Source organism: Oncorhynchus mykiss, chromosome 10, assembly GCF_013265735.2.
Source record: "Oncorhynchus mykiss isolate Arlee chromosome 10, USDA_OmykA_1.1, whole genome shotgun sequence".
NCBI lineage: Eukaryota > Metazoa > Chordata > Actinopteri > Salmoniformes > Salmonidae > Oncorhynchus > Oncorhynchus mykiss.
The window spans coordinates 87429265-87453715 of NC_048574.1; the positions used below are offsets into that span (position 1 = coordinate 87429265).

General features: G+C 47.1%; 2 protein-coding genes across 7 annotated transcripts in view; both read right to left on the reverse strand.

Moving 5' to 3' along the window:
- Nucleotides 1–5051, reverse strand: part of LOC110518820 (UDP-glucose 6-dehydrogenase) — a 28245-nt gene extending 23194 nt beyond the window's left edge. For 2 of the 4 annotated variants that reach the window (XM_036934408.1, XM_036934411.1), the window contains exon 1: nt 4194–5051. The gene's annotated coding sequence lies outside the window, so the exon portion shown is untranslated. Of the gene's footprint in view, nt 1–1990; nt 2129–4193 lie in introns of those variants that run through there. The other 2 variants (XM_036934409.1, XM_036934410.1) reach the window with 2 other exon arrangements.
- Nucleotides 5052–10259: 5208 nt separating this feature from the next.
- Nucleotides 10260–24381, reverse strand: LOC118936874 (small integral membrane protein 14-like). 3 transcript variants are annotated; one of them, XM_036934414.1, is made up of 5 exons: nt 24103–24359; nt 20253–20336; nt 15958–16006; nt 15634–15795; nt 10260–10739 (listed from the first exon to the last, which is right to left on the reverse strand). In XM_036934414.1, the coding sequence occupies exons 2-5, from the start codon at nt 20325–20327 to the stop codon at nt 10732–10734; spliced, it is 294 nt and encodes a 97-aa protein (XP_036790309.1). In that variant the 5' UTR covers nt 20328–20336; nt 24103–24359; the 3' UTR covers nt 10260–10731. The 3 variants fall into 3 exon arrangements, with proteins under 3 accessions (XP_036790309.1, XP_036790308.1, XP_036790307.1); XM_036934413.1 differs by having other exon boundaries at nt 10668–10739; nt 15638–15795; nt 24103–24347; XM_036934412.1 differs by lacking the exon at nt 10260–10739 and having other exon boundaries at nt 15590–15795; nt 24103–24381.
- Nucleotides 24382–24451: the final 70 nt, after the last annotated feature.

Genomic DNA, 24451 nt, shown 5'->3' on the forward strand with positions numbered 1-24451 from the left:
GTCTAAATGCAATCCAACCAGGGTAGGTTACTGTCTAAATGTAATCCAACCAGGGTTGGTTACTGTCTAAATGTAATCCAACCAGGGTAGGTTACTGTCTAAATGTAATCCAACCAGGGCAGGTTACTGTCTAAATGTAATCCAACCAGGGTAGGTTACTGTCTAAATGTAATCCAACCAGGGTAGGTTACTGTCTAAATGTAATCCAACCAGGGTTGGGCAGGTTACTGTCTAAATGTAATCCAACCAGGGTTGGTTACTGTCTAAATGTAATCCAACCAGGGTTGGTTACTGTCTAAATGTAATCCAACCAGGGTAGGTTACTGTCTAAATGTAATCCAACCAGGGTTGGTTAGGTTACTGTCTAAATATAATCCAACCAGGGTAGGTTACTGTCTAAATGTAATCCATCCAGGGTTGGTTAGGTTACTGTCTAAATGTAATCCAACCAGGGTTGGTTACTGTCTAAATGTAATCCAACCAGGGTAGGTTACTGTCTAAATGTAATCCAACCAGGGCAGGTTACTGTCTAAATGTAATCCATCCAGGGTTGGTTAGGTTACTGTCTAAATGTAATCCAACCAGGGTTGGTTACTGTCTAAATGTAATCCAACCAGGGTAGGTTACTGTCTAAATGTAATCCAACCAGGGTAGGTTACTGTCTAAATGTAATCCATCCAGGGTTGGTTACTGTCTAAATGTAATCCATCCAGGGTAGGTTACTGTCTAAATGTAATCCAACCAGGGTAGGTTACTGTCTAAATGTAATCCAACCAGGGTAGGTTACTGTCTAAATGTAATCCATCCAGGGTAGGTTACTGTCTAAATGTAATCCATCCAGGGTTGGTTAGGTTACTGTCTAAATGTAATCCAACCAGGGTTGGTTACTGTCTAAATGTAATCCAACCAGGGTAGGTTACTGTCTAAATGTAATCCAACCAGGGTAGGTTACTGTCTAAATGTAATCCATCCAGGGTTGGTTACTGTCTAAATGTAATCCATCCAGGGTAGGTTACTGTCTAAATGTAATCCAACCAGGGTAGGTTACTGTCTAAATGTAATCCAACCAGGGTTGGTTAGGTTACTGTCTAAATGTAATCCAACCAGGGTTGGTTAGGTTACTGTCTAAATGTAATCCAACCAGGGTAGGTTACTGTCTAAATGTAATCCAACCAGGGTAGGTTAGTGTCTAAATGTAATCCAACCAGGGTAGGTTACTGTCTAAATGTAATCTATTACAGTTACTAGTTACCAGGCCAAAAATAGTAATCAGTAATGTAATCTAGTTACTTTTAGATTACTTTCCCCCTTAAGAGGCGTTAGAAGAAGACAAACATGTATGTTACCAATTAAACGACATCTATTGCAGGATAAATCCATGTTTAAGTTTACATAGTTGGCCATATATGGATGTTAAATGTTACTTTATGGGTTGGTTATGTATGCTTCTTCTAAACCATCGCTTTCTACTACATATAACAAACAATACGATTAAATTATATCTTTGTTTTTTTTAATACAAAGTCTATCAGAATTCCAGTCATGTATAGCCCTTAATCTTCCAAGAATAGGACTTGGAAATATGAAAGTATAGATTAACCAAATTGTTTTACCTGAGCAGGACCCCAAAACAACTGACTTTAGTTTTGTGAAAACTAAGGACGTATTAGCCAACCCTACTCTGTTGTTTACGACGTTGTTGTCATGGAGACTGATTGGGCATTGAGCAGCTGTTGGCAAGAGCTCGCTGTCCACTGGTTTCAAAAACAATGATTGGTAGGGCAGATTAAAAATGTATTTAAATTCAATCATTATTGGGTTCAAATACACGTTTAGATTTGTGAACAGCCGTCCACAACAACTACAATCCGTAAAGAGCAAATATCTAAATGAGAGAGTAGCAGCGTGATTCACATCAATGCGCTATGTAGATATCAATAATAAGTGATATCCGTATCGCCGTAGACGACACCACTACTGTCGTCTTTACCTCCAAGCGTTTAGTCAAGTTGGATCATGTTTGGATGCCGACAGCAGTCGCACCATTGTGGAAGACACAGCTTGGACTGTAGCCTAGAAAAACCTTCTCCTGCTCTTTCCCCGCGATCCATGAAAACTCATTTGGTGTGTCATCATTAGTGGTCTCTGATTGGTGTGTCATCATAGTGGTCTCTGATTGGTGGTCATCATTTGGTGTGTCATCATTAGTGGTCTCTGATTGGTGGTCATCATTTGGTGTGTCATCATTTGTGGTCTCTGATTGGTGGTCATCATTTGGTGTGTCATCATTAGTGGTCTCTGATTGGTGGTCATCATTTGGTGTGTCATCATTAGTGGTCTCTGATTGGTGGTCATCATTTGGTGTGTCATCACTAGTGGTCTCTGATTGGTGGTCATCATTTGGTGTGTCATCATTAGTCGTCTCTGATTGGTGGTCATCATTTGGTGTGTCATCACTAGTGGTCTCTGATTGGTGGTCATCATTTGGTGTGTCATCATTAGTGGTCTCTGATTGGTGGTCATCATTTGGTGTGTCATCATTAGTGGTCTCTGATTGGTGGTCATCATTTGGTGTGTCATCATTAGTGGTCTCTGATTGGCGGTCATCATTTGGTGTGTCATCATTAGTGGTCTCTGATTGGCGGTCATCATTTGGTGTGTCATCATTAGTGGTCTCTGATTGGTGGTCATCATTTGGTGTGTCATCATTAGTGGTCTCTGATTGGTGGTCATCATTTGGTGTGTCATCATTAGTGGTCTCTGATTGGTGGTCATCATTTGGTGTGTCATCATTAGTGGTCTCTGATTGGTGGTCATCATTTGGTGTGTCATCATTAGTGGTCTCTGATTGGTGGTCATCATTTGGTGTGTCATCATTAGTGGTCTCTGATTGGTGGTCATCATTTGGTGTGTCATCATTAGTGGTCTCTGATTGGTGGTCAGACTCACTCAGGTGGAACAAATTTAAACATTGTGCCTTTTTTTTCTCTCCAATGCTGATTTGACGGGTCATTGAGAAAACAGAGAAGTGTCCACAAACATTTTTCCCCCACAAACCTCCTTTCTGAATTTAAAACTAATCCTTTTAAGTAATCATCTAGATTTTCAAAGAGTATTTGTAATCTGACTACAATATGTTTTCTGGTAAAGTAGCGGATTTACACATGTAACCCGTTACTCCCCAACCCTGCTGGGCAACTGGCAAGGAACAACTCCCTGGAGGGAAGAAACCTTAATAAAACAAACTAGAAAAGACGAGACAAATTGAACGTCAGAGTATATGACCCTCACTTGAGTAAGGAACTAGAAGTCAAATAGCTCATTTTAAAAACAGTGGTATAATGTTAGCCTTTTTGGAGAAAAGTTTTGTGTCTGTGCAACGGAGCACGTTGTTGGAAAAGAAAACGAGATTATTACGTAACTGTGTGTAAAAGTACTGTAATGAAACAGGCATGGAGCGGGACTTGAACCCTCAACCTTCTAAACCCGAAGTCCAGCGTGATATCGACTGTGCCCCCGAACATATACTCAAGTGGCAGTCAAAATCAGCGTTTATAAACCCAGGGTCGTTACACTGCTAAACTCACAACAACTTTCACAATGAAGTCAGACATCGAGGCATTAATCCAGAATGTCGGAAACCAGTTTAATACAGGATGTTTTTTTGATTCCGTTCTGATTTAGGGTGCGTTCGCAAAATTCACTCCTGCGGTCTACTCCGATTTCAGGGCGTCTTGATTGTGGCAGAGCACAGAAACAATGGATGAATTTACGAACCAATCAACACCCGTTAAATATGGCCGGTGTCAGTAAACAGTCGGGCAAAAAAACGTAATTAAATCGTTTTCCAGCAGCACAATTACAGTCCAGCAACACTATGGATAACATGAAAACATCCTAACCAGCTCTGCTTGGTTGAGTAAAAATGTGTCAGATTGGAGGTGTTCTCTCATTTGTGATCTTTTGAAGTAGCTAGCAAATTAACATTAGTCAAGCACCGAAGTTAGGGTCAGAAAACTGAATTTTCGAACGCACCCTTGGTTGGATTATTCTACTCGGCTAAAGTGAATCAGAGAGAGAGAGAGAGAGACGTCAATCTCAACAAATATGAGCGTCCAAAGGTTTCAGTAACAGTTATAACGTTATTATAATTTATTAATAATTACATAGCTATTGAGTAGTAAAACACTTACCACTGCGGAGACAACTACCCGATCTCACGGATAAAATTCAATTCGCAAAAAAACTCACTTCCGTTATCGGTATAATCAGATGTTACTGACGCGATGTCAATTTTATCACTGAAATATTGTTGCTTTGAAGATCTTTGGGGTTGTGGAAGGGATCGCGTGTCGATAGTTGCTGTACTTAAACCCGTTAGTTACAAATGAGAGCTCTGTAATGTTGCATATTATGCTGGGTTTCCGCTAGATGCCACAGTCACAAAGTCAAAATTGGCTCTATTGTATAAATTCATACAAAAATGAGATGTTTGCTCATCATTTAGGGTTAGGTATAAGGTTAGCAGTGTGGTTAATGTTTAAAATAACATTTTAATTAAGAGAAATTTACGAAATAGGCGGCGTTTTTTAAAACTTTGTGTCTGTGGTAACTAGTGGCGACCCTTGTACAAATTGGGCGAAGTAAAGTCTTCCGGGGTTCTGCGTCGCGTACAGCCAACCAGCGAGTGAGACGTCATTAATGGTTAGATCGGCATTGGGGCAGGGTTCAGAAAGATTAACAATACAGCGTTGTCATGGTGAGCTCAGCTGGAATGAATTTGTTTCTGTCCCAGATAGCCTCCTATATAGGGCTCTGGTCCAAACTAGTGCACTATGTAGGAATCAGGGTGCCATTTGGGATCATCACAGTATCACTGAAATGTGCTTTTAAATGACTTTGACAAATAGGACATGAATGATTAGGTTGGATTTGAGAAGAGGCCAGAGAGTTGTTAATCTTGTTCACACAATACCTTTATCTATTGACACCCCGGGAGTCAGACAGACAGACTGGGAGTCAGACAGACAGACTGGGAGTCAGACAGACACCCTGGGAGTCAGACAGGAAGTCAGACAGACAGACTGGGAGTCAGACAGACAGACTGGGAGTCAGACAGACACACAGACTGGGAGTCAGACAGACAGACTGGGAGTCAGACAGACACACAGACTGGGAGTCAGACAGACACACAGACAGACTGGGAGTCAGACAGGAAGTCAGACAGACAGACTGGGAGACAGACAGACAGACAGACTGGGAGTCACACAGACACCCTGGGAGTCAGACAGACAGACTGGGAGTCAAACAGACAGACAGGAAGTCAGACAGACAGACAGGAAGTCAGACAGGAAATCAGACAGGAAGTCAGACAGACAGACAGGAAGTCAGACAGTCAGACAGGAAGTCAAACAGACAGACAGGAAGTCAGACAGACAGACTGGGAGACAGACAGACAGGAAGTCAGACAGGAAGGTAGACAGTCAGACAGGAAGTCAGACAGACAGACTGGGAGTCAAACAGACAGACAGGAAGTCAGACAGACAGACTGGGAGACAGACAGACAGGAAGTCAGACAGTCAGACAGGAAATCAGACAGACAGACAGGAAGTCAGACAGACAGACAGGAAGTCAGACAGTCAGACAGGAAGTCAAACAGACAGACAGGAAGTCAGACAGACAGACTGGGAGACAGACAGACAGGAAGTCAGACAGGAAGGTAGACAGTCAGACAGGAAGTCAGACAGACAGACAGGAAGTCAGACAACGGACCAGGAAGCTGTGGTATTACAGTTTATTTGTTGTTTTGGAAGGTAAAGTGCATAGTTGAAGCCCTTTCTCTCTGTTAGACCTGTTCCCTATATAGTACACTACTATAGACCAGAGCCCTATTCCCTATATAGTACACTACTATAGACCAGAGCCCTATTCCCTATATAGTACACTACTATAGACCAGAGCCCTACTCCCTATATAGTGCACTACTAGTGACTAGAGCCCTATTCCCTATATAGTGCACTACTAGTGACTAGAGCCCTATTCCCTATATAGTGGTACTACTATAGACCAGAGCCCTATTCCCTATATAGTGCACTACTTCTGACTAGAGCCCTATTCCCTATATAGTGCACTACTAGTGACTAGAGCCCTATTCCCTATATAGTGCACTACTAGTGACTAGAGCCCTATTCCCTATATAGTGCACTACTAGTGACTAGAGCCCTATTCCCTATATAGTACACTACTATAGACCAGAGCCCTATTCCCTATATAGTACACTACTATAGACCAGAGCCCTACTCCCTATATAGTGCACTACTAGTGACTAGAGCCCTATTCCCTATATAGTGCACTACTAGTGACTAGAGCCCTATTCCCTATATAGTGCACTACTAGTGACTAGAGCCCTATTCCCTATATAGTGCACTACTAGTGACTAGAGCCCTATTCCCTATATAGTGCACTACTAGTGACTAGAGCCCTATTCCCTATATAGTGCACTACTAGTGACTAGAGCCCTATTCCCTATATAGTGCACTACTAGTGACTAGAGCCCTATTCCCTATATAGTGCCCTACTAGTGACTAGAGCCCTATTCCCTATATAGTGGTACTACTATAGACCAGAGCCCTATTCCCTATATAGTGGTACTACTATAGACCAGAGCCCTATTCCCTATATAGTGCCCTACTAGTGACTAGAGCCCTATTCCCTATATAGTGCACTACTAGTGACTAGAGCCCTATTCCCTATATAGTGCCCTACTAGTGACTAGAGCCCTATTCCCTATATAGTGCCCTACTAGTGACTAGAGCCCTATTCCCTATATAGTGCCCTACTAGTGACTAGAGCCCTATTCCCTATATAGTGCACTACTAGTGACTAGAGCCCTATTCCCTATATAGTGCACTACTAGTGACTAGAGCCCTATTCCCTATATAGTGCACTACTAGTGACTAGAGCCCTATTCCCTATATAGTGGTACTACTATAGACCAGAGCCCTATTCCCTATATAGTACACTACTATAGACCAGAGCCCTATTCCCTATATAGTACACTACTATAGACCAGAGCCCTATTCCCTATATAGTGGTACTACTATAGACCAGAGCCCTATTCCCTATATAGTGGTACTACTATAGACCAGAGCCCTATTCCCTATATAGTGGTACTACTATAGACCAGAGCCCTATTCCCTATATAGTGGTACTACTATAGACCCTATTCCCTATATAGTGGTACTACTATAGACCAGAGCCCTATTCCCTATATAGTGGTACTACTATAGACCCTATTCCCTATATAGTGGTACTACTATAGACCAGAGCCCTATTCCCTATATAGTGGTACTACTATAGACCAGAGCCCTATTCCCTATATAGTGGTACTACTTTAGACCAGAGCCCTATTCCCTATATAGTGGTACTACTATAGACCAGAGCCCTATTCCCTATATAGTGGTACTACTATAGACCAGAGCCCTATTCCCTATATAGTGGTACTACTATAGACCAGAGCCCTATTCCCTATATAGTGGTACTACTATAGACCAGAGCCCTATTCCCTATATAGTGCCCTCCTTTTGTTGTTGACATACCTAAGTAGTGCACTATACTGTATATATGGAATAGTGTGCATAAGTAGTGCACTGTACTGTATATAGGGAATAGGGTGCCTAAGTAGTGCACTATACTGTATATAGGGAATAGGGTGCTTAAGTAGTGCACTATACTGTATATATGGAATATGGTGCCTAAGTAGTGCACTATACTGTATATATGGAATATGGTGCCTAAGTAGTGTACTATACTGTATATAGGGAATAGGGTGCCTAAGTAGTGCACTATACTGTATATAGGGAATAGGGTGCTTAAGTAGTGCACTATACTGTATATAGGGAATAGGGTGCTTAAGTAGTGCACTATACTGTATATAGGGAATAGGGTGCCTAAGTAGTGCACTATACTGTATATAGGGAATAGGGTGCCTAAGTAGTGCACTATACTGTATATAGGGAATAGGGTGCTTAAGTAGTGCACTATACTGTATATAGGGAATAGGGTGCCTAAGTAGTGCACTATACTGTATATAGGGAATAGGGTGCCTAAGTAGTACACTATACTGTATATAGGGAATAGGGTGCCTAAGTAGTGCACTATACTGTATATAGTGAATAGGGTGCCTAAGTAGTACACTATACTGTATATAGGGAATAGGGTGCCTAAGTAGTGCACTATACTGTATATAGGGAATAGGGTGCCTAAGTAGTGCACTATACTGTATATAGGGAATAGGGTGCCTAAGTAGTGCACTATACTGTATATAGGGAATAGGGTGCCTAAGTAGTACACTATACTGTATATAGGGAATAGGGTGCCTAAGTAGTGCACTATACTGTATATAGGGAATAGGGTGCCTAAGTAGTGCACTATACTGTATATAGGGAATAGGGTGCCTAAGTAGTACACTATACTGTATATAGGGAATAGGGTGCCTAAGTAGTGCACTATACTGTATATAGGGAATAGGGTGCCTAAGTAGTACACTATACTGTATATAGGGAATAGGGTGCCTAAGTAGTGCACTATACTGTATATAGGGAATAGGGTGCCTAAGTAGTGCACTATACTGTATATAGTGAATAGGGTGCCTAAGTAGTGCACTATACTGTTTATAGGGAATAGGGTGCCTAAGTAGTGCACTATACTGTATATAGGGAATAGGGTGCCTAAGTAGAACACTATACTGTATATAGGGAATAGGGTGCCTAAGTAGTGCACTATAATGTATATAGGGAATAGGGTGCATAAGTAGTGCACTATAATGTATATGGGGAATAGGGTGCCTAAGTAGTGCACATACTTAAGGCCCCAGAGTGATTCCATGTCCCCCTGCCTGCCCAACTCTGAACCCCCCCTGCCAACCTCAGACCCCCCCTCCCCTGGGGTAAAAAATAAAAAACCCTGGGGTGTATTCATTACATCTTGCAACGGAAACCGTTTACCATTTTACAAACCAAACGAAAGCAAACAGAACGAAATGGGGGAGGAACCTACTGACATTTGTCCAATAGAAACTCTGGAGTAAAAAAAATGGTTTCTGATGCAAAACATTTTTTGTTCGTTTTTGTTGTTGCAACAAACTAAAAAAAAACGTTTTGCAACAGAATAGACATAATGAATACACCCCCCATGACCTGACTACACAACAACACAGTGGAACTTACACTATGACATCATCAACGCGCGCTACACTCAGATCCATTGTGACATCACCGCGGAATGTCGGGGTGTTGATTCTGAAGAGCCCCTCCCCCTCTCCTGTTGCTAAGTGATTCAATCAATAAACTACATGACTAGCTAGTTGATCAGACCATCAATAAACTAGATGACTAGTGACTAGCTAGTTGACCATAACAAATTAATATCTGAGTCCCAAATTGCACCCCAATCTATGTAATGCACTAATTCTGACTAGAGCCCTATGTAGTGCACTAATTCTGACTAGAGCCCTATGTAATGCACTAATTCTGACTAGAGCCCTATGTAGTGCACTAATTCTGACTAGAGCCCTATGTAGTGCACTAATTCTGACTAGAGCCCTATGTAGTGCACTAATTCTGACTAGAGCCCTATGTAGTGCACTAATTCTGACTAGAGTCCTATGTAGTACACTAATTCTGACTAGAGCCCTATGTAGTGCACTAATTCTGACTAGAGCCCTATGTAGTGCACTAATTCTGACTAGAGCCCTATGTAGTGCACTAATTCTGACTAGAGCCCTATATAGTGCACTAATTATGACTAGAGCCCTATGTAGTGCACTAATTCTGACTAGAGCCCTATGTAGTGCACTAGAAAGGCCATCTGAGACCCAGCCGGTGATGCCCAGAGGAAAGAGGACAGTATACAAGGTCGATCTGGTCCCTACATTCCCCTCTGAGTTAGATTAGTTACAAGGCCCGTGATCAACTGTGGCCCCGCCTGATGATGTCAGATCTTTGTTGTGGATCACACCCCCCCCCAACCCTGACCTATATAGTGCACTACCCCATAGGGCTCTGGTCTAAAGTAGTGCGCTACCCCATAGAGGTCTGGTCTAAAGTAGTGCACTACCCCATAGGGCTCTGGTCTAAAGTAGTGCACTACCCCATAGGGCTCTGGTCTAAAGTAGTGCACTACCCCCATAGGGCTCTGGTCTAAAGTAGTGCACTACCCCCATAGGGCTCTGGTCTAAAGTAGTGCACTACCCCCATAGGGCTCTGGTCTAAAGTAGTGCACTACCCCCATAGGGCTCTGGTCTAAAGTAGTGCACTACCCCCATAGGGCTCTGGTCTAAAGTATTGCACTACCCCCATAGGGCTCTGGTCTAAAGTAGTACACTAAACAGGAAATGCATTGTGATGTACAGGGGTCGGAGGTCGCAGTAAGCTGTTGGGTTCCAGGGTACCAACGTAGAACGGGCAGAACGTCTGGTGGAGATGTTGGGTTGTCCAGTAGAACGTCTGGTGGAGATGTTGGGTTGTCCAGTCTGGTGGAGATGTTGGGTTGTCCAGTAGAACGTCCTGTGGAGATGTTGGGTTGTCCAGTAGAACGTCTGGTGGAGATGTTGGGTTGTCCAGTAGAACGTCCTGTGGAGATGTTGGGTTGTCCAGTAGAACGTCTGGTTCTCTCCGGTTCTGTTCCGTCTGGTTCTGCTGCTAGTCCACCGGTGGAGCTGGGGGATCCTGGTCACGACTCTGTTAAACAGGAGGAACAACGGTCAATAAACAAATACATACAACAATATCAAAACCATCCCTTCATCCACCCTCTTCTCCTCCATCCACCCTCCTCCCCTCCACCCTCCTCTTCCCCCCCTTCATCCACCCCCCTTCATCCACCCTCCTCTCCTTCATCCACCCTCCTCTTCCCCCCCTTCATCCACCCCCCTTCATCCACCCTCTTCTCCTCCATCCACCCTCTTCTCCTCCATCCACCCTCCTCTTCTCCATCCACCCTCTTCTCCTCCATCCACCCTCTTCTCCTCCATCCACCCTCTTCTCCTCCATCCACCCTCTTCTCCTCCACCCACCCTCTTCTTCTCCATCCACCCTCTTCTCCTCCATCCACCCTCTTCTCCTCCATCCACCCTCTTCTCCTCCATCCACCCTCTTCTCCTCCATCCACCCTCCTCTCCTCCATCCACCCTCCTCTTCTCCATCCACCCTCCTCTCCTCCATCCACCCTCTTCTCCTCCATCCACCCTCTTCTCCTCCATCCACCCTCCTCTTCTCCATCCACCCTCCTCTCCTCCATCCACTCTCTTCTCCTCCATCCACCCTCTTCTCCTCCATCCACCCTCCTCTTCTCCATCCACCCTCCTCTCCTCCATCCACCCTCCTCTCCTCCATCCACCCTCTTCTCCTCCATCCACCCTCCTCTTCTCCATCCACCCTCCTCTCCTCCATCCACCCTCCTCTCCTCCATCCACCCTCTTCTCCTCCATCCACCCTCCTCTTCTCCATCCACCCTCTTCTCCTCCATCCACCCTCTTCCTCTCCATCCACCCTCTTCTCCTTCATCCACCCCCCCTCTCCCCCTCCCCCCTTCATCCACCCTCCTCCATCCACCTTCCTCTTCTTCTCCCCCCTCCAATCACCCTCCTCTTCCCCACCTCCATCCACCCTCCTCTTCCCCACCTCCATCCACCCTCCTCTTCCCCCCCTTCATCCACCCTCCTCTTCCCCCCCTCCATCCACCCTCCTCTCCCCCATCCACCCCCCTCTTCTACCCCCCCCCTCCCTCTATACTTGCGTTGTGGGGTCCAATAGGTTCCCTCTATCCCTCCTCCTCCCTCCATACCTACACTGTGAGGTCCAGTAGGTTCCCTCCTCCTCCCTCCATACCTACACTGTGAGGTCCAGTAGGTTCCCTCCTCCTCCCTCCATACTTACACTGTGAGGTCCAGTAGGTTCCCTCTATCCCTCCTCCTCCCTCCATACCTACACTGTGAGGTCCAGTAGGTTCCCTCTATCCCTCTTCCTCCCTCCATACCTACACTGTGAGGTCCAGTAGGTTCCCTCCTCCTCCCTCCATACTTACACTGTGAGGTCCAGTAGGTTCCCTCCTCCTCCCTCCATACCTACACTGTGAGGTCCAGTAGGTTCCCTCCTCTTCCCTCCATACCTACACTGTGAGGTCCAGTAGGTTCCCTCCATACCTACACTGTGAGGTCCAGTAGGTTCCCTCTATCCCTCCTCCTCCCTCCATACCTACACTGTGGGGTCCAATAGGTTCCCTCTATCCCTCCTCCTCCCTCCATACCTACACTGTGAGGTCCAGTAGGTTCCCTCCATACCTACACTGTGAGGTCCAGTAGGTTCCCTCTATCCCTCCCCTCCCTCCATACCTACACTGTGAGGTCCAGTAGGTTCCCTCCTCCTCCCTCCATACCTACACTGTGAGGTCCAGTAGGTTCCCTCCTCCTCCCTCCAAACCTACACTGTGAGGTCCAGTAGGTTCCCTCCTCCTCCCTCCATACCTACACTGTGAGGTCCAGTAGGTTCCCTCTATCCCTCCTCCTCCCTCCATACCTACACTGTGAGGTCCAGTAGGTTCCATCCATACCTACACTGTGAGGTCCAGTAGGTTCCCTCTATCCCTCCTCCTCCCTCCATACCTACACTGTGAGGTACAGTATGTTCCCTCCATACCTACACTGTGAGGTCCAGTAGGTTCCCTCCATACCTACACTGTGAGGTCCAGTAGGTTCCCTCTATCCCTCCTCCTCCCTCCATACCTACACTGTGGGGTCCAATAGGTTCCCTCTATCCCTCCTCCTCCCTCCATACCTACACTGTGAGGTCCAGTAGGTTCCCTCCTCCTCCCTCCATACCTAGACTGTGAGGTCCAGTAGGTTCCCTCCTCCTCCCTCCATACCTACACTGTGAGGTCCAGTAGGTTCCCTCCTCTTCCCTCCATACCTACACTGTGAGGTCCAGTAGGTTCCCTCCATACCTACACTGTGAGGTCCAGTAGGTTCCCTCTATCCCTCCTCCTCCCTCCATACCTACACTGTGGGGTCCAATAGGTTCCCTCTATCCCTCCTCCTCCCTCCATACCTACACTGTGAGGTCCAGTAGGTTCCCTCCTCCTCCCTCCATACCTAGACTGTGAGGTCCAGTAGGTTCCCTCCTCCTCCCTCCATACCTACACTGTGAGGTCCAGTAGGTTCCCTCCTCTTCCCTCCATACCTACACTGTGAGGTCCAGTAGGTTCCCTCCATACCTACACTGTGAGGTCCAGTAGGTTCCCTCTATCCCTCCTCCTCCCTCCATACCTACACTGTGGGGTCCAATAGGTTCCCTCTATCCCTCCTCCTCCCTCCATACCTACACTGTGAGGTCCAGTAGGTTCCCTCTATGCCTCTTCCTCCCTCCATACCTACACTGTGAGGTCCAGTAGGTTCCCTCCTCCTCCCTCCATACTTACACTGTGAGGTCCAGTAGGTTCCCTCTATCCCTCCTCCTCCCTCCATACCTACACTGTGAGGTCCAGTAGGTTCCCTCCTCCTCCCTCCATACCTACACTGTGAGGTCCAGTAGGTTCCCTCCTCTTCCCTCCATACCTACACTGTGAGGTCCAGTAGGTTCCCTCCATACCTACACTGTGAGGTCCAGTAGGTTCCCTCTATCCCTCCTCCTCCCTCCATACCTACACTGTGGGGTCCAATAGGTTCCCTCTATCCCTCCTCCTCCCTCCATACCTACACTGTGAGGTCCAGTAGGTTCCCTCCTCCTCCCTCCATACCTACACTGTGAGGTCCAGTAGGTTCCCTCTATCCCTCCTCCTCCCTCCATACCTACACTGTGAGGTCCAGTAGGTTCCCTCTATCCCTCCATACCTACACTGTGAGGTCCAGTAGGTTCCCTCCTCCTCCCTACACTGTGAGGTCCAGTAGGTTCCCTCCTCCTCCCTCCATACCTACACTGTGAGGTCCAGTAGGTTCCCTCCTCCTCCCTCCATACCTACACTGTGAGGTCCAGTAGGTTCCCTCCATACCTACACTGTGAGGTCCAGTAGGTTCCCTCTATCCCTCCTCCTCCCTCCATACCTACACTGTGGGGTCCAATAGGTTCCCTCTATCCCTCCTCCTCCCTCCATACCTACACTGTGAGGTCCAGTAGGTTCCCTCTATGCCTCTTCCTCCCTCCATACCTACACTGTGAGGTCCAGTAGGTTCCCTCCTCCTCCCTCCATACTTACACTGTGAGGTCCAGTAGGTTCCCTCTATCCCTCCTCCTCCCTCCATACCTACACTGTGAGGTCCAGTAGGTTCCCTCCTCCTCCCTCCATACCTACACTGTGAGGTCCAGTAGGTTCCCTCCTCTTCCCTCCATACCTACACTGTGAGGTCCAGTAGGTTCCCTCCATACCTACACTGTGAGGTCCAGTAGGTTCCCTCTATCCCTCCTCCTCCCTCCATACCTACACTGTGGGGTCCAATAGGTTCCCTCTATCCCTCCTCCTCCCTCCATACCTACACTGTGAGGTCCAGTAGGTTCCCTCCTCCTCCCTCCATACCTACACTGTGAGGTCCAGTAGGTTCCCTCTATCCCTCCTCCTCCCTCCATACCTACACTGTGAGGTCCAGTAGGTTCCCTCTATCCCTCCATACCTACACTTTGAGGTCCAGTAGGTTCCCTCCTCCTCCCTACACTGTGAGGTCCAGTAGGTTCCCTCCTCCTCCCTCCATACCTACACTGTGAGGTCCAGTAGGTTCCCTCCTCCTCCCTCCATACCTACACTGTGAGGTCCAGTAGGTTCCCTCTATCCCTCCTCCTCCCTCCATACCTACACTGTGAGGTCCAGTAGGTTCCCTCCATACCTACACTGTGAGGTCCAGTAGGTTCCCTCTATCCCTCCTCCTCCCTCCATACCTACACTGTGAGGTCCAGTAGGTTCCCTCCTCCTCCCTCCATACCTACACTGTGAGGTCCAGTAGGTTCCCTCCTCCTCCCTCCATACCTACACTGTGAGGTCCAGGAGGTTCCCTCCTCCTCCCTCCATACCTACACTGTGAGGTCCAGTAGGTTCCCTCCTCCTCCCTCCATACCTACACTGTGAGGTCCAGTAGGTTCCCTCCTCCTCCCTCCATACCTACACTGTGAGGTCCAGTAGGTTCCCTCCTCCTCCCTCCATACCTACACTGTGAGGTCCAGTAGGTTCCCTCCTCCTCCCTCCATACCTACACTGTGAGGTCCAGTAGGTTCCCTCCTCCTCCCTCCATACCTACACTGTGAGGTCCAGTAGGTTCCCTCCTCCTCCCTCCATACCTACACTGTGAGGTCCAGTAGGTTCCCTCCTCCTCCCTCCATACCTACACTGTGAGGTCCAGGAGGTTCCCTCCTCCTCCCTCCATACCTACACTGTGAGGTCCAGTAGGTTCCCTCCTCCTCCCTCCATACCTACACTGTGAGGTCCAGGAGGTTCCCTCCTCCTCCCTCCATACCTACACTGTGAGGTCCAGTAGGTTCCCTCCTCCTCCCTCCATACCTACACTGTGAGGTCCAGTAGGTTCCCTCTATCCCTCCTCCTCCCTCCATACCTACACTGTGAGGTCCAGTAGGTTCCCTCCTCCTCCCTCCATACCTACACTGTGAGGTCCAGTAGGTTTGCCGGCAGGCGGTGCTGGGGATCCTCTGAGGCTGTTGGGTCTGAGGAGGAAGAGGAGCAGAACCAGAACCATCCAGCCCATCAGAACCACGGGGACAGTCAGGTCTCCACCTCCTACTGAGCCACTGGGTCCTGGTACTGGAGGGACACAGAGAAAGACAGTCCCGTTAATAACCACTTGGCTGGACGGTGTATCAACCAACACTGAAAAACAAAGTGTGTATCTCCACTGGAAGTGTTGTTTAGATCAGCACGAAGCTTAAATGTGGGTCAGTGTGTGGTGATATAAAGCATACATACAGTCCTGAGGACACTCTGTCTCTGTACAGTAGGACTGAGACTGACGTAGCTGGTGGACACAGGAGAGAGAGAGGGGGGGGAGAGAGAGAGAGAGAGAGGGGGGGGGGGGAGAGGGGGCGGAGAGAGAGAGAGAGGGGGGGGGAGAACATGAGTTTACAGATCGTGTTTGTTCTATCCTTATTAGACCAGGCAAACAGACAGAGACAGGCAGGCAGACAGAGAGGCAGACAGGCAGACAGACAGGCTGACAGACAGGCAGAGAGACAGACAGAAGAGTCAGACAGGCAGAGAGACAGACAGGCGGGCAGAGAGACAGACAGAGAGAGGCAGACAGGCAGAGAGACAGACAGGCGGGCAGAGAGACAGACAGGCTGACAGACAGGCTGACAGACAGACAGAGAGGCAAACAGACAGACAGACAGACAGACAGACAGACAGACAGGCAGACAGGCGGGCAGGCAGACAGGCAGACAGGCTGACAGACAGACAGAGAGACAGACAGACAGGCAGGCAGACAGACAGAGAGGCAGACAGGCAGAGAGACAGACAGACAGGCAGAGAGACAGACAGACAGACAGGCAGAGAGACAGACAGACAGGCAGGCAGAGAGACAGGCAGAGAGACAGACAGACAGGCAGAGAGAGTCAGACAGGCAGAGAGACAGAGACAGGCGGGCAGAGAGAGGCAGACAGACAGGCGGGCAGAGAGACAGGCAGAGAGACAGACAGACAGGCGGGCAGAGAGACAGGCAGAGAGACAGATCTTGTGGTTTTCAATGAATCATTCAATTCCTATGAGATAATGGAAGTCGCCTGGCAGCTCTCGCCCTCTTCAACGAACACAAAACTAGACCTCCGGGATGCTTGGCCTTCTAGACAGAGTTTCAAATAAAAATCCATATCTCAGACTGGCCAAAATAAAATAAAAGATTAAGATGGGAAAAGAACACAGACACTGGACAGAGGAACTCTGCCTAGAAGGCCAGTATCCCAGACTCGCCTCTTCACTGTTGATGTTGAGACTGGACAGAGGAACTCTGCCTAGAAGGCCAGCATCCCGGAGTCACCTCTTCACTGTTGACGTTGAGACTGGACAGAGGAACTCTGCCTAGAAGGCCAGCATCCCGGAGTCTCCTCTTCACTGTTGACGTTGAGACTGGACAGAGGAACTCTGCCTAGAAGGCCAGCATCCCGGAGTCTCCTCTTCACTGTTGACGTTGAGACTGGACAGAGGAACTCTGCCTAGAAGGTCAGCATCCCGGAGTCGCCTCTTCACTGTTGACGTTGAGACTGGACAGAGGAACTCTGCCTAGAAGGCCAGCATCCCGGAGTCGCCTCTTCACTGTTGACGTTGAGACTGGACAGAGGAACTCTGCCTAGAAGGCCAGCATCCCGGAGTCGCCTCTTCACTGTTGACGTTGAGACTGGACAGAGGAACTCTGCCTAGAAGGCCAGTGTCCCAGAGTCACCTCTTCACTGTTGACGTTGAGACTGGACAGAGGAACTCTGCCTAGAAGGCCAGCATCCCGGAGTCTCCTCTTCACTGTTGATGTTGAGACTGGACAGAGGAACTCTGCCTAGAAGGCCAGCGTCCCAGAGTCACCTCTTCACTGTTGACGTTGAGACTGGACAGAGGAACTCTGCCTAGAAGGCCAGCATCCCGGAGTCTCCTCTTCACTGTTGACGTTGAGACTGGACAGAGGAACTCTGCCTAGAAGGCCAGCATCCCGGAGTCTCCTCTTCACTGTTGACTTTGAGACTGGACAGAGGAACTCTGCCTAGAAGGCCAGCATCCCGGAGTTGCCTCTTCACTGTTGACGTTGAGACTGGACAGAGGAACTCTGCCTAGAAGGCCAGCATCCCGGAGTCTCCTCTTCACTGTTGACGTTGAGACTGGACAGAGGAACTCTGCCTAGAAGGCCAGCGTCCCAGAGTCACCTCTTCACTGTTGACGTTGAGACTGGACAGAGGAACTCTGCCTAGAAGGCCAGCATCCCGGAGTCGCCTCTTCACTGTTGACGTTGAGACTGGACAGAGGAACTCTGCCTAGAAGGTCAGCATCCCGGAGTCGCCTCTTCACTGTTGACGTTGAGACTGGACAGAGGACCTCTGCCTAGAAGGCCAGCATCCCGGAGTCGCCTCTTCACTGTTGACGTTGAGACTGGACAGAGGAACTCTGCCTAGAAGGCCAGCATCCCGGAGTCGCCTCTTCACTGTTGACGTTGAGACTGGACAGAGGAACTATGCCTAGAAGGCCAGCATCTTGGAGTCTCCTCTTCACTGTTGACGTTGAGACTGGACAGAGGACCTCTGCCTAGAAGGCCAGCATCCCGGAGTCGCCTCTTCACTGTTGACGTTGAGACTGGACAGAGGAACTCTGCCTAGAAGGCCAGCATCCCGGAGTCGCCTCTTCACTGTTGACGTTGAGACTGGACAGAAGAACTCTGCCTAGAAGGCCAGCATCCCGGAGTCGCCTCTTCACTGTTGACGTTGAGACTGGTGTTTTGTGGGTACTATTTAATGAAGCTGCCAGTTGAGGACTTGTGAGGCGTCTGTTTCTCAAACTAGACACTCTAATGTACTTGTCCTCTTGCTCAGTTGTGCACCGGGGCCTCCCACTCCTCTTTCTATTCTGGTTAGAGCCAGTTTGCGCTGCTCTGTGAAGGGAGTAGGACACAGCGTTGTACGAGATCTCCAGTTTCCTGGCAAGTTCTCACGTGGAATAGCCTTCATTTCTCAGAACAAAAATAGACTGACGAGTTTCAGAAGAAAGGTCTTTGTTTCTGGCCATTTTAAGTCTGTAATCGAACCCACAAATGCTGATGCTCCAGATACTCAACTAGTCTAAAGAAGGCCAGTTTTATTGCTTCTTCAAATCAGTACAACAGTTTTCAGCTGCGCTAACAGGATTGCAAAAGGGGTTTTCTAATGATCAATTAGCCTTTTTAAAATGATAAACTTGGATTAGCTAACACAACGTGCCATTGGAACACAGGAGTGATGGTTGCTGATAATGGGCCTATGTAGATATTCCATAACAAATCAGCCGTTTCCAGCTACAATAGTCATTTACAACATTAACAATGTCTACACTGTATTTCTGATCAATTTGATGTCATTTAAAAATGGACAAAAAAAATGTTGCTTTTCTTTCAAAAACAAGGATATTTCTAAGTGACCCAAAAACTTTTGAACAGTAGTGTACATGTACATCATAACTCAACATAAATCTGTATCTATATATACTTAGAAATCTCTGTATGTTCATTAAAATAAAATATTGGACAACTCCCAGGAAGTTAAGGACTAAGCTGTGGTTCAGGGTCCCGCTCTGTCTGTAGGCAAATGACGAAACTCTCATGGTTGTGCTGGACCAATGACAGCTGGCCACATAGACACACCTGTACACAGGGACCAATGAGATGGCCTGGTTGACTGGAGCGCATTCTAAAACAGATTTACACCCCCGCCTCCCAGCATTCCATTGTTGCAACATTCTAATCACTACCTTGAAGCACAGAAAGAGAGAGAGACACCATCTATGTGTGTGTGTGTGTGTGTGTGTGTGTGTGTGTGTGTGTGTGTGTGTGTGTGTCTATCTGTCAGTCCTCAAGACAAACACAGAGAGACAGACAGCAGGAACCAGGATATGCTGCTGGCTCAGAGCCTCCACAGTCCCACACACTTTTCCCTTCCCTCCTTCTCTCCTTGTGTCTCTCGCCTTTTTCTCTCTCTCTCTCTCTCTTCAATTTAAGGGCATTATTGTCATGGGAAACATATGTTAACGTTGCCAAAGTAAGTGAGGTAGATAATAAACAAAAGTGAAATAAACAATAAAAATTAACAGTAAACATTACACATACAGAAGTTTCAAAACAATAAAGACAAATGTCATATTATGTCTGTATACATTAATGATGATCTCTCTCAAATGTAAAAAAAAAAAAAGACTGGATTGGTCGAGGCATGGGCAAACTATATCTAATGTACTGAGGGAAGTGAACAAGTGCCCCCCCCCCCCCCCATCAGGGTCATGCTGCATCCTGCCGTCAGTTTTAATCAGATTGAATGATGACGTGGATTGGGGTAAATGCGGAAGACACAGTTTCACAGGAATCTCTCTCCATCACACACACACACACAGACACACACACAGACACACACACACATACACACACACACAGACACACACACACACAGACACACACACAGACACACACACACACACATACCCACACACACACACACAGATACACACACACACAGATACACACACACACACACACACACTCTTACCAGGTTGATGAGTCGTCTCATGGCGTGCTCCTGGGTGCAGATGCACTCACAGGGGTCAAAGCCTCCCTCCGCCATTACGATCACCTGACAAAACACACACACCTGGGATGAGACCACACACACACCTGGGATGAGACCACACACACACATCTGGGATAAGACCACACACACACACACCTGGGATGAGACCACACACACACATCTGGGATAAGACCACACACACACACACACCTGGGATGAGACCACACACACACACACACACCTGCGATGAGAGGAGACATCGTTGACATCCCAGATGCCCCCCCCCCCCCCCCCCCCCCCCCAGAGAGGAGATCACATTGACATCCCAGATGCCCCCCCCTACTTTTGACCAGGCCCACTGGCTACCTGTGCCATAAAATGCCCGGACCTCTTGGCAGGTGCAGTAGCTCAGAGAGGCTACAGGTAAATGTTTCCTTGGCCGTTGTGTAACTTATTTACACAGTCGCTGACTGTGGTTCTCATTTCATTTAGGCCAAACAACAAGCAATGAGGAAATGGTTTCACAGGTAAAACAAAGCAGATCCTGGAGCCTTTTACTGGTGCTGAATGATCTGTACATAGTTACCTACCTAGCTAGTTAGGTAGGTACACATTACCACCCTAGAAACAAAACAGAGACCAATCTAATGAGTAGTGGCCATGTAGGGGAGGGGCCATGTAGGGGAGGGGCCATGTAGGGAGGGGCCATGTAGGGGAGGGGCGAGGTAGAAAGGTTAAATTACAGAATGTCTCTGATGGGGAAACAAAACGCAAAATGTTAGATGCTAAGCCTGTTAGCAAAATGTTAGATGCTTAGCCTGTTAGCAAAATGTTAGATGCTTAGCCTGTTAGCAAAATGTTAGATGCTTAGCCTGTTAGCAAAATGTTAGATGCTTAGCCTGTTAGCAAAATGTTAGCAAATGTTAGATACGTAGCCTGTTAGCAAATGTTATATGCTTAGCCTGTTAGCAAATGTTAGATGCTTAGCCTGTTAGCAAAATGTTATATGCTTAGCCTGTTAGCAAATGTTATATGCTTAGCCTGTTAGCAAATGTTAGATGCTTAGCCTGTTAGCAAATGTTAGATGCTTAGCCTGTTAGCAAATGTTAGATGCTTAGACTTTTAGCAAAATGTTAGATGCTTAGCCTGTTAGCAAATGTTAGATGCTTAGCCTGTTAGCAAAATGTTAGATGCTTAGCCTGTTAGCAAAATGTTAGATGCTTAGCCTGTTAGCAAATGTTAGATGCTTAGCCTGTTAGCAAAATGTTAGATACGTAGCCTGTTAGCAAATGTTAGATGCTAAGCCTGTTAGCAAAATGTTAGATACGTAGCCTGTTAGCAAATGTTAGATGCTTAGCCTGTTAGCAAATGTTAGATGCTTAGCAAATGTTAGATGCTAAGCCTGTTAGCAAAATGTTAGATGCTTAGCAAATGTTTGATGCTAAGCCTGTTAGCAAATGTTAGATGCTAAGCCTGTTAGCAAATGTTAGATGCTAAGCCTGTTAGCAAATGTTAGATGCTAAGCCTGTTAGCAAATGTTAGATGCTTAGCAAATGTTAGATACTTAGCAAATGGTAGATGCTTAGCCTGTTAGCAAATGTTAGATGCTTAGCAAATGTTAGATACTTAGCAAATGTTAGATACTTAGCCTGTTAGCAAATGTTAGATGCTTAGCAAATGTTAGATGCTAAGCCTGTTAGCAAATGTTAGATGCTTAGCCTGTTAGCAAATGTTAGATGCTAACGTCACTGTAGCCCTTGATCATGATTTTCAGTTCCATTACATACGAGTCATTGGACGAAAGCATCTTCTGTGGGGGCGGGGTTTGTTAAGAGACCCGCCTCTCGGTCTGAACATTAACAGGCATCGCTTGCTCTACTGGTTTTGAAAGCATAAGGACCTTATCTTTCATATCGGCTAGAAATAATACAAATATATATTTTAAAAGGCTACTTTATAGGGTTAGAGTTCCCACACGACCGTATTTCCATGTCACAACGCTTGTTATTAAGAGAAAACAGACACAAGACAGAGTGGACGACCTGATGAATTATCTGAGTCTCTGAACACCTGTGTGTCAACAGAAGACAGAGTGGACGACCTGAATAATTATCTGAGTCTCTGAACACCTGTGGACGACCTGAATAATTATCTGAGTCTCTGAACACCTGTGGACTACCCGATGAATTATCTGAGTCTCTGAACCTGTGACAAATGGCCACAAACATGTCACTCAACAAAATACTGTTTTTTTTTAAATGTTGCATTTGTGAAATTATTTTTTCTAGAACCGTAGAGCAATAGAGAATCGATTCATGGGAGTATTTAGCTGGTTTAGGCTTCCAGAGCCAAATCACCATTTTAACAGAACAGCAGTAAAGTTAGGCCTCTTCAGTTCAATATATATTTTTTTAACTAGGCAAGTCAGTTAAGAACAAATTCTTACTTACAATGACAGTGGGTGTTCAGGGGCAGAACGACGGATTTGTACCTTGTCAGCTCGGGGGTTAGAACCTGCAACCTTCCGGTTACTAGTCCAACTCCCTAACCACTAGGCTACCCTGCCGCCCCAACTGTAACTAGTTAGCAGCTAGTCTCTGGGCGAACACATCCAAGGCTGACAAAGTCCTCCTGTCTTATATTATGGAACTATAATAAAAACGAAAACAAACTTTGTCATTAACGAGTGAAAAAAACGTGGCCTAAGATAACCGCATATACCGGCAACATTATTTGATAAGTGGTTAGATGGGGCGTTATGTATTTCAAAACGTTTGTTTCCTTTAATGTAGCTGGAAGCTAAGCGACGATAGCAACTGGTTCACGCAGCACTAACAGTTAGTAAAAGGCTAACATTAGTAGGCTATAGTTGGCTAGCAAGATGGCAAACTTATTTTGTGTACCTATACATTCACAAAAGTAATTTGCTTTGTAAGTTGGCTGATAAATGTAATTGAAACCAGAAGTCATGACTGCGGATAATTTGAAGTGAAGTTATTTTTTTTGTCGGGAGTTTTACATGACATTTACAGGGAAGAGGCTGACTTGTCGGGTCCTCCATATTACGCCACACACCGCAATTTTCATTTTCCGGCATGACTTCGGTTCTCTGATCCGTTTTATGTAAAAACTCGAAAAATATAGGTGCAACTTCTGTTGGTGCCGTCTAGCCTGGACCCAGATCTGTTGGTGCCGTCTAGCCTGGACCCAGATCTGTTGGCGCCGTCTAGCCTGGACCCAGATCTGTTGGTGCCGTCTAGCCTGGACCCAGATCTGTTGGTGCCGTCTAGCCTGGACCCAGATCTGTTGGTGCCTGTCTAGCCTGGACCCAGATCTGTTGGTGCCGTCTAGCCTGGACCCAGATCTGTTGGTGCCGTCTAGCCTGGACCCAGATCTGTTGGTGCCGTCTAGCCTGGACCCAGATCTGTCGGTGCCGTCTAGCCTGGACCCAGATCTGTTGGTGCCGTCTAGCCTGGACCCAGATCTGTTGGTGCCGTCTAGCCTGGACCCAGATCTGTTGGTGCCGTCTAGCCTGGACCCAGATCTGTTGGTGCCGTCTAGCCTGGACCCAGATCTGTCGGTGCCGTCTAGCCTGGACCCAGATCTGTTGGTGCCGTCTAGCCTGGACCCAGATCTGTTGGCGCCGTCTAGCCAAATGGAGGTGCAACTTCGCATTGGAGCTGTTTGATGCATATTATGTTCAAAACTTCATTCGTTACGTGTGGATGCGTTTACGCTCCCTACCCTGTAGATTCAGTACTTTTACCCAGCGCTGCCAGTGCATTTGCGTTTTGCTGTGTTATTGAAGGGACAGAGAGACGACACTTACCTGAACACACTGATCCAGACGCAGCTTTTAGAGTCCAGGGAATGTATGTTTCTTGTTGTTATCGTTCCCGACTGTAGACACGTTATCAGAAAGCCACAGCTGGCCAAACTGTTTTCATCTGTACAGTAGAAGATTTCCAGGGGCTCATTCATTATGCCAATTCTGTTGCAACGCGTTCCATAAACGGAGGCAAACGAAACGGGAGGGGACCTACCCGATACTGTCCAATAGAAACGGTGGTTTTAGTTGCAAAACGGGGAACTAATGATAACACCCAAGCTTTTGATACAGTACGCGACAGCCACGTCACGGACATCACGCGAGATCTGCGAGTAGACAGGGAACTCGT